The sequence below is a fragment of the Cibotium barometz genome, chromosome 65, assembly GCF_041138505.1.
Source record: "Cibotium barometz isolate CiBa-2024 chromosome 65, ASM4113850v1, whole genome shotgun sequence".
Lineage (NCBI taxonomy): Eukaryota > Viridiplantae > Streptophyta > Polypodiopsida > Cyatheales > Cibotiaceae > Cibotium > Cibotium barometz.
Window position 1 is genome coordinate 17727354 of NC_141110.1, and position 11195 is coordinate 17738548.

Sequence of the window (11195 nt, forward strand, 5' to 3'; positions counted from 1 at the left end):
CTCCTCCTTCCCTCTTTGCGGCACTCGTGACTGGGAGTGGACTCTGGATCTTGCTCTTAGTATTTTGCAGACAGAGGCAGTTGAGTTTTCTCACCATGTGAGCGACTTGGAGATTACAGACATGGTAGGCCGACTCTGGGAGTTGGCACATTTCTTTGATACCGGGACTGCGGATGCCTCCGGGAATCGACACTTGGTGGTTCGCATAGTGGCAGACCTAGCGCGAGACCCTGGCTATGTATGCATACATGAGGATTCTTTCTCCGAGCGGGAGGCAGTCGCTATGGGACACAGCCACTGGCGCGTGGTCCGAGACTCTTGTAGCACACCAGGTGGGCAGATTCGTAGTCGCTCGGATGGGGATTACTCTCCATCCAAGCCGCTTGCGAAGGCCCGCCGTATGGCTGAGACAGCCTCCACCTCAGCACATGAGGATCATCTCATGGAATGTACAGGGCCTTGGCGGTGCACACTATGTGCGTTATCGTGGTTGCTTGAGGCAGGAGCTTCAGAGATGCCTGGTTGGGGGCAGTATTGATATTCTGATGATGCAGGAGCACCATTTGAGTGAGAGCAGGATTCGGAGATATGGTTCGGTGATGCCTGGTAGATGGGACACTTTTTGGTGTGCAGGTTTCAGCCCCTTGGGTGGGCAGGGAGGAGTATGTATGGTCATTGCGGATGCATGGCGGTAGGCCATTGTGAATCGCAGGGTCATTGTGCCTGGTAGAGCGCAGTATGTTATTCTGAGGATGCACGATGAGCACATTGGTGTGCTCAATGTCTATGCGCCCAATCATGCTAGTGCCAGAGCAGAGTTTTGGACCCTTGTTACAAATGCATTGCCCGAGGCCACACATTGGTGTGTTGGGGGAGACTTCAATATGCTTGAGGACCCGACTGATAGGGTGGGAGGCAGTCATGTTACAGTGCATGGCACGGAGCTTGCAGCTTGCGAGCGATTTTGTATGACACTGCGGATCACTGATGCATGGCAGCATGAGGCTATGCCAGCTGGGCTATAATGGTATCCATAGGTGCCAGGGGATCCATGAGTAGGAGCCCATCCTCTACTCTGCCAGTGTATATGTCTGCCATGTCATGTGTGAAGTAGATGGTAGTGTGTGGCGTCAGTATGTGGGGGGCTGGTGATACTAGTGATCCGGCTAGTGAAAATGCCAAGTATGTATGATCTGCCCCAATAGGACGAGGTGGGATGGAGAATGAGGTGACAAGCTGTGATGCCTCCAAAGACCCCATAATGTAGTCTACCACCGTGCCTCCGGTCCGTGTATGACCCATGTGGGAAGCATGTCAGCCCTCTCGACCCCGGCCACTGTAGCATCCCGTTATAAATAACGAGACGATGCCTGGTTCCCAACTCTAGTAAGTGGTCCCCATAATGTCCTCTGTCTGGTCCAGTGTCCTTTGATGCCCGAGTAGCCCCTATCTCCTCTGGATCCACAGGGTGGAGGATCTCCATGTCATCATAGTCATACACCTCACACTGTCTGCTCTGTGTGTGGGCATTGAAGTCACCCGTAAGAAATACCTCCCCTAGTGTAGAATAATGCATAATCTCCTCTGACAGACAAGTGTATGGCGAGGCTCCTGTCTCCTCCTCCTGTGGCATGTCCTCTGTAATGACATAGGAGGATCCTGATGGAGGAAAGTAACATAGGGCTATGTATATAACCGTGTCTTGTGAGAGCTGTAAGGTGATCCACATGTATCTGGCCTCTGGATCCTGTGCTACCACTCTCAGTCTCCTCTGTAGCTCCCGTCTGAATAGAACTGCTACTCCCCCCGACCCTCTCGAGGTACCCTGGCGTGTGGTCCTCCTGCATGCTGACTCCCACTGGAATCCCTCTCCTCGAGATAGCCCTCTCTCTGTGCTCTGATGTGTCTCTGTCAGAAGTATGATGTCTCTCCTCACCATAACATGCTCCAGTCGTCCAAGCTACACCCATAGTGAACCATTACAGTTCCATACTGCCATGTGTATCTCTGTCAGTGGGGCCTGGTCTGTCCCATAGGCCCCAAACTGCTAATCCATGGGCCAGCCATCAATGATAACCCGACCATCTCGATAGAAGGCCTTCTTGCCTTCTCTCCTCGTGTGTAAGACTCGTGGCATGCAAGCTCTCCTATGCTCTAGCTGCATCCTCGTGAGATCATCATCCAAGAAAATAGGAGCTCCCTCTAAGCCTCGTGAAGATGGTGCGTGTCTCCACATCCTGAAACTGTATGATGAGAGCTCTCTACTTTGTCATGTCTTTCCCGGCCCTCCAACTTTGAGGAAGGGAGAGGGTTCCTCATGTGAGTATCCAAGTCGTGTGCATAGTGTCCGTCCATCCCCCTCGGGGGTAGAGTCGGCTACCTCGGGAATCCCCGTGACTCTCACGTTGAGTCTACGAGCATGTCGCATCCGCTCCTCCTCAATGGTGGTGTTGACGATTTGGAGCCCTTCTTTTTGGGCATCCTCTTTCACTTCCTTTTTGATGTTCCTCTTAACCACTTCTACCCAACCCTCCCTTGTTGCCTCCATTTTACCTTCTAGGCTCTTGGTGATTGCCTTGGTGAGTTCCTCTTTGATGGCCTCTTTGTCAACTTCCACAATCTCCCCCTCCTCCCATGGTGGTTGGTCCCGTAGAGAGATCACCTCCGCTTTGAGGATGTCGATTTCCTCCTTCATAGTGTCCCGTTCCTTCTTCCATCCCTCTTTCTCCTCTTTCCATGCTTCTTTCTCCTTCTTCCCTCCTTCCTTCTCTTTCTCCCTCTCCTTCTCCCAAGTCTCCTTCTCCCTTTTCCAAGCTTCCTTCTCTTTTTGTAAAGCTTCGATCTCCTTCTCGACTTTGGAAAGTCAGTTGATGATGTTGTTGATGGCGGAGTCCGCCGTCTTCTTGTTTTCTCTAATGGAGATGTTCAGCTTATCCTCCATTTTGACTATCTCCTCTTTGCTTGCACCCTTGGCCATGTCAATGTACCTCGGAGAGATAGAACCCTAACACTTATGTTGCTGCCTTGGAGGCTTGAGCAAGGGTGGTTGAGGAAAGGGTAGCGAACATAGCCTAGATTGGGCTGGGGCTTCACATGGCGGTAGTAGTAGCACAGGCGGCGACCAAAACGAAGCGACAGGGAGGGGATGTGCAAGCAACTGGGAGAGAGAGCGTAGGCGACGGGGAGAGAAAGAGAGAGAGGCGACGGGGAGAGAGAGAGAGAGAGAGAGAGAGAGGGGAGAGAGAAGGGAATAGGGATCTTGCACAATACACCACATTGAGCGGGAAACAGGCCCTTTCAGGAATTTATTCAGGAGCAATCCACGGGCACGTTGGCTAGGATCAATACAATCAATGATTACAAAACAAACAGATATGCCGATGTAGGATATCCAAGTCGATGTCGATGTCAAGGTACGAGATCTCTGATGCCAAGCACACCACGGGAATGACCCACAAGTATCTCTGACCGGGCTAGTACCAAATCTAATATCCAAATCCAAATCCAAATCCAAGTCCAAGTCCAGATCCAAGTCCAAGTCCAAGTCCAGATCCAAGTCCGAATCCAAGTCCAAATCCAAGTGTGGATCCAAATCCAAGAATCACTCGCTCATCCCATGAGTAATCTCCACAACTCCTACTGCCTTGTCGATGAAGAAAACCACGGAAAAGCTGTTTCTGGCAAGAAAAACTGATATAAAACCTATTTTAATGGTTTTCGAGCGATAAAAACCTCCAAAAAGCAGTTTTTAGGGTTTCTAAAATTCTGTCCGTACAGTCCCGTATGGCTGTAGGATCCGTATAGTCGTAAAGATAGATGATAACGTGGCTCTACAGCCGATGAAGGGATTTGAAATCAGCGGGGTAGCGATGAAAAATTCCATGATTTGGTTCGTGATCAAGTAAATGATGATGGAGAAGATGATCTCCACGCTTCAATGAAGATAGAAACGCGATGAAGAGGTTCTTCTTCCACTTGGTGCTCAAGAGAGCCTCATGCTTCTTTTATACTTGGGGAAGCCTTGTTTTTCGCCAAAAAGTGATGCTTTTGCTTTGCTTTTGCCTTTTACTTTGCTTTTGGTCTTTTTAATACTCAACTTTAGTCAAAAATTCTTGTTTTGCTTTTCTAGCTTTAGGGCCTTGCTTTTTGGCCCTGTTGTTTGTTGCGAGTCATTAAATATTTTTGAATCGTCACAAAATTTTTGGATACGTGAGCTCTTAATTTGTCATAGAATTATTGTAGCTGCTTTTTAAAAAGCGGCTTTTAGCTTTTTGGTCCGGCTTAGTCTCCTCTTTCCAATGGTGCCCTTGGCTTGCGGTCAACCCTGTTTGACTTTTTGCTTTTTTCCACTTTTTGACCAAGAATGGTGCTTTTTCTTAATCAAACCTTATGGACCCTGTCCCCATGTCTTCTTCCACTTGTCTGGTGTCTAGGCATGAGTTTCATCATGTGAAATAGAGCGAGGAGGGCCAAATAGTTACATTCACTCTCTCTTACATCACAGTTGTCCTCAATTGTGGACTGCAAGTGTTCCAAGCATGTCCATATCTTCCAAGTACATCCATATGTCCCTGGTATATCCATATGTTCCTGGTACATCCATATGTTTCAAGGTACATCAATTACATTCATATGTTTCAAGGTACATCAAGTACATGCATATGTTTCAAGGTACTAGCCCCATCTCGTGAGCTTGTGCATCTGGTCTTTCCCATATCTGTGGTGTCATCTGCTCATTTGGCAACATCTCAATGCCTTTTCCTTGACCAATAGCTTTGTTCTTGATGGAACTTCGTCATGGCCCGTCACAAGTGTTAGATCAAATAAATGCATACTCACCTTTTGCAAAAACTAGACACAAGCTAGTCAACAAACAAGTATGAACCTGTTTTAATGGTTTTCGAGTGATAAAAACCTCCATAAAGCAGTTTTTGGAGCAGTTTTAGGGTTTCTAAAAATTTCAGGGTTTCTGAAATTTTCTGTCCGTACAGTCTGTAAAGTCATGTATGGCTGCACGGATCCGTACAGTCGTACGGATAGATGATGACGTGGCTCAAGACAACTTCGATAGCTGATTTGGAATTCCTGAGACGGAGGTCATATGCTAATAGAAGTTAGGGAGTAAACCCCTAATGATGACTGATGATCTCTATGGAGAAGTGGTTGGTAGTCTCTTTAAAGGTCTATATACTTGGGGCAGGACTAGACCGTGCTGGTTTGCAGTCATAGTCAGTGCCACCAAACTCTGTGGTGTTGAACCGGTCCATAAAGAACTGCTAACAACTACTTTGTAATTACTTATCTCCCATGTCCATCTGGGCTCATCTTGAACCCCGTTAACTGTGGACAAGTTGTCCAAGAGTAAACTCTACCTACTTCATGTATGAACTTTTGTAGGATAACTATCCACTCTAGCATGTAGCCTATTTGGCAGTGCCAAATCTTGTTCAAGCGGTCTCTACACTATCTGGCCTCCTAGGCCACCATCACGTGTAAATATGGGATGCCGGGTGCCCGGGCTGCTCAACCATGGCTGCCGGGTGGGGTTTTCACACATCACTATTAATGCGATTAAGCACTCAAATAAAGGCACTGAGATCATCCACTCTGAATGGGAGGATTAATTAGGGTTAGAGTTCATGTGTGGGAGACATACACAGAGAAGCAAGAGAGAGAGAGAGAGAGAGTTGTGGGGATAAGTCAACTCAATAGCATTGAGTGTGTGACTCCCCTATCACACATGTATATTGCACTAGTACACATAGTGCACTTAGTACATTAAAAGTACTAAGTGTACTATGTACTATAACTTATGGGCTTGTACACACTATAAGGGTGGGCATAGTGCCTTTACCCCAACACACTCAGCCCACAAGCATAATTTGAGAACTTGACACCACATTGGGACCGGAATGGAACCCAACCCCCCCCCCCCCCCTCTGGAATTTGTCATATTACCAAGGAGAATTTATTTGATACAAGCTTTGGGTGCTTCATGAATCTAGCAATAGATTATCCAGAGTACATTGTAAAACACCCAAAAGATGCCCACATATCCATGATTCCTATGAACCCAAGAAATCCATAAAGCATAGAAGCCTGTCTTCAATCTCCACAATTCTCACATGGTGTAGAGGTATGGGTGGCGGCCAAGAGATGGGCAACCAAAAAGATCTTTAAAACTCCTCCAAATATCGAGGAACGACTACTACAAACATAAGGCTCAGCAGATATCCATGGACCAGCAACAAGTACAATAGATACAATAGGTAGATCTGGTACAACAGGCACACATGGTACATCTGGTACAATCAGTATGTACACATGGTACATCTGATACAATCAATAGGTACACATGGTACAATATATCAAGTGCAGTCCGTTTAGCCACTTCAGCTGTATGACAGCAAGCAGTAGGAACATGTACGGCAATAGCGATATGGATAGGTGCTGCAGGTACAGTGCTGCAGGTACAGTCATAAGGAGAACAGGTACATTAGGAGTATGGACTGTGTACAAGTATGACATATTCTATCCAGAAGTCTCCATGATACGCTCAGTCCAAAAAGTACTGAGTGAAGAGTAAAGTCAGGCCTGACTAGGATGCTGTGCACCCAAGTCCTATCTTAGACTAGCATTCTAGAACCAGGCCATATCCTTGTTCCACCCAAGTTGCGCAGTGGTCAACTGGTCCAAGGGTCCTCTTGTATCACACGCATGTGATCTCTCTGAGAGTCTGTTCAATGGGCTCATCTAACATGGTCCAAGAATCGTAACTCTTGACCACAGGATTTGGGAGTCGTACCAATCGATCCTGAGGATCTAGCAATCCTACCACATGATCTTATACTTGACATAGATCCAGAAATCGTAGCAACTTGATCTAGCAAAGTACAAATGAGCACCGGGAATAGTACCACTTGAGTCTAGCACCAAACGTAGACTCCGAGAATAGTACCACTTGAGCCTGGTGCCAAAACAAGTCCAAACTCTCTCACTTGCACATGAAGTTGCCACAATGGCTAAGGACACCTTGGTGGAGCGGTGGGCTCAAGTTTCAAATCCTCGGTCATGTCATAAGAAACCATAACCTTAAAATATGGAGTAGACAATGCTCCATAGATAAGTTCAAATAATCCATGAAGGTGTTCCATATTCCATATAACCAATATAATAAAAAAGTAACACATCCTTCCAAGGGACCCATAAGAAACCATAAAGCCATAAGACCATGGATGCCATATATGTTCCGTGAGTAACCGTGAATGAAGAGTACTCTAATATGCTCTGTCCATAATCCTTTGACAATCTATATTTTCCCTTAAACAAATTCAAGGAAAACAATTCATTTTTCTCCTTGCAACGATACACATGGGTGAGTTCTGAAAACTCTTTAAAGAAATAAAACAACAAACTCAACAATCTTGAGAAAAAATTTAGCTTTTTATGCTTGTCAGAGTCGAATTTTCCTTGTCCTTCAGTATGAAGAGGAGGTCCTCTTGTAGAAGCCAATTATTCTGAGGTCCAAAGTTTGATTTCTCCCATGGCTAGTCCTCTCTCACAAGCAAGTAACCATATGATTCTCTAATTGGATTTGTGCATATCTTGCGCAAGCGGTTGACTTGCGAAATTTTTTCCGCAAATCATCTGTTGAAATCTCCCACAATCTGCTAAATGCATGGCTAGTGGACTAGTAGGCCTTTGGCTTAACCACATAATAGCCTTGTGAATTCCCCGATCACGTAAATAAAGGCATGTAGGTCATCCACTTAAAACACACACAATTCAGGAACTTGGCTCCACATTGGGACCGGAATGGGCTGCGCCCCCCCCCCCCCCCCCCCCCCCCCCGCCTTTTCCTTCTTTTGGTATTAATGTCATACATTACCGAGGAGAATTTATTTGATACAAGCTTTGGGGGTGCTTCATGAGACTAGCACCAGATTATCCAGATTACATGAGACAGCACCCCAAAAGACATGTCCACATGCATGGATTCCTATGAACCCAATAAATCCATAAAGCATAGAAGCATGTCTTCAATCTCCACAATTCTCACATAGTGTTGTAGAGGTACGGGCAGCGGCCAAGAGATGGGCAACCAAAAATATCTTCAAAACTCCACTAGAAATCAAGGTACAACCAATACAAACATATGCTTCAGCAAATACCCATGGAACAACAAGTACACATGGTACATCTGGTATAATCAGCAGCTACACATGGTACAGTAGGTATATCAAGTGCAGCCGGTTCAGCCATCAGCAAGCAGTACGAACAGGTATGGCAGTGATAGTACGGACATGTGCTGCAGGTACAATCGTACGGACAATAGGTACAGTCAGGGTACGGATGCCACATCATCAAGTATGGACTGTGTACTGCAGCAGGGCAGAGAAACAGAGATGGCGTTGTTATGTACCTGAGGCTAACCCTAGGGTTAGGTTGACTAATCCTAGAGTTAGGTTGGCTTATGTATGTGGGTTAGGGGGCCCGAAAGACTAGTAAGCAGGCTAATCTATGGGTTAGGGGGCCCAAAAGACTAGTAAGCAGGCTAATCTATGGGTTAGGGGGCCCAAAAAACTAGTAAACAGGCTAATTATAAGGGTTAAGCTATCCCATAAGTATAGCTTTTATTGGCTATTGGCAAAAGCTATATATAAGTGTGGGTTATTGTTCTATCGAGTTATTGTGCACATAGTCATGAGAGCTAACCCACTCTGAATAGTCCATCGTGATGTAGACGGTCCCTTGATGGCCCCGTTAGGGCAGGTTGTGGTGGCATGGGACGTTGAGGTTGGTTTGGTGTGGTCTGTATGGACGGAGCCTTACCCCTATGCAACAGGGTTAATCCCGACATTCTCACCGCTCGGATCTATGATTGGGTGGTGAGCTAGCCTGCCCAACCCTAATTGGGAACTAACCATGTACTTGTCTTGTGTTTAGGAGATTTTGGGAGGATTCTATCACAAGAATCTTCGATTTTGTCATGTGAATCCCTGACAGTCGGTATGAGAGGAGAATTTTTGTAAGCTTTCCAATTTTCCTTTCTAGGGTTTCACAAAAAACATGCATGTTTCCTGAATTTCAATTGCTAGGGTTTGATGCATACTCAATTTTGAAGGGTTTCTATTGAAAAAAGTGATTTTTCTTCTTCAGAAAACAGGACTTTTTTCAGGACTTTTTTCGCAATTCTTGGTGTTCGTAGGCAAGACATGACCTGTACAGGGCTGCACAACCCTGTCCGTAGTACCGACGTCCATACCATGTCCATATAGCTGTAGGAACATCTGTACCACTGGTCGTACACGTGGCTTTACATATATAATTATATATATATATATATATAATTTTGTGGGGACCCAAAAGGCCACCCTCAGCTCTATTTGGCACGGGCTGAGGCAAGCGGGATCCACGGTGGAGAGCTAATGAAGGTGGTGATCCGTTGGATCAAATTGGGAGCCATTGCGTAATCTCAGGCGAAGCTGGGCTCTGGCATAATCTCAGGCGAAGCTGGGCTCTGGCATAATCTCAGGCGAAGCTGGGCTCTGGCGATTATGATTTGCGTCGGCTGACATTACTACATCGAAAGTTACACACATTATCTGCCGCCCAACTGGTGCGCCCAAGATTACTCAGCTGTATTCGCAAGCCTGACGCCGACTGCTCCTCCACCCTTCGCAAGCCGACGCAAAGCTGCTGCACCCTTCGCTCTTCATTAGCTTTCGACTGTTGATCCCGCTCAAAGTCGACTGTTGATCCCCCTCGACTGCTACTCCTATATATATATATATATATATATATATATATATATATATATATATATATATATATGTATGTATGTATATGCAAGATTAAGGGACTTTTTCTGTTTGCAAATTATTTAGGGCTTTGGTTCTTTATTTGCACTAAGTGGAATATTTACAATGCAGGCTATTATTGCCGGAGGTGCACTGAGTGTGGAGTTTTCAAATTGTGGTATCATGCCCCTTACCTATAACATACAAAAAAAGGACATGGGAGGATTTGCTAAGACATATTTGGATGGTGTTTATATGCAAATTTCCTATGTAACAAAACCCCAAAGTCAGCTTGACTTGCAAAAGAAGTTTAATGCAGACGATGACATAATTCGTAGCATCACGCTTTTGATGGTGCAGCCCAGAAGTTTCAGCGGATACTAAGCTGCAAATAAATAATCGGGTAGAGTTTTCATGGATAGTCTGATCAGTAGCTTTACATGAACTTTATTCATGCAGGTCTAAAATTCACTCAAAGGAGAGTGTTTTTTCTTTTGAAGTGCTTCCAATGAAAAATGCAAAAGTTGTGAGGGTGTGTCTTCAGTGCTGAGGGAAACATGTATTCTGTTTTATTTTTTGTTCCACCAGGGCCATTAGATTCATCATGTTCACGAGTCTAGGTCGGTGCTAGAAGTAACGCCCAGTTTTATATATATATATATATATATATATATATATATATATAAGAATATATATATATATATATATATATATTCTTTTCTCTTGTTGTGAACTTCAACAAACGAGAGCTGCTGCTGTAGGAAGTTCACACATGACCACGAAGAAGAAGAAGAAGAAGAAGAAGAAGATGATGATTTCATCACGTTACGCGCTTCAAAACTAGCTAGTTTCGTTCGTGTTCACATATTTGAATAAAAATAACACTCTTTTCTGCTTCATACTATTATTTATTATATATTGTAATACTCTGTTTTAACATCAATTCGCATTTCAGGATGGGACCTTGATATATGGATACCAGCCAGTTGGTCGTCTTGACCTAGCTAGCAGCTGCTTCCCTTTCTCATTTGGGTACACAACAATCCTCTCAAACCCTAGCGAGTCGCTTTAGAAACCTCGAACGTGTGCCCATGTGAAATAGGTGTTGAGGTAGTAAATCTTTGTGTATATATGTTTTTGGTATCAATATATATATATATATGCCAAATATGTATATCTTTGAATTGACCTTATCAGCATATGAAAAGCATAGCATTGAATTTTGATCATATCCTATGCGATTAACATGCATCATCAATTAATACTCCGAGGGATACCAACTGGCTAGGTTGGGTGTGAAACCTTGATTTCTAGCTAGCTGAGTGAGTGGAAATACCAATTGGCTATGACTGGCCTAGCTGGGTCAAGGAACCAAGCTATAATCTATGACTAGTC

General features: G+C 44.9%; 1 protein-coding gene across 2 annotated transcripts in view; it reads left to right on the top strand.

Annotated features, from left to right (window-relative positions):
• Positions 1-10908, top strand: part of LOC147602987 (uncharacterized) — a 72192-nt gene extending 61284 nt beyond the window's left edge. Inside the window, exon 2 of one of the 2 annotated variants that reach the window (XM_086797254.1) lies at positions 10756-10908. In XM_086797254.1, coding sequence (XP_086653380.1) covers positions 10756-10872 — 117 coding nt within the window. In that variant the 3' untranslated portion in view covers positions 10873-10908. Of the gene's footprint in view, positions 1-9932; positions 10344-10755 lie in introns of those variants that run through there. The other variant, XM_086797253.1, reaches the window with a different exon arrangement.
• Positions 10909-11195: the final 287 nt, after the last annotated feature.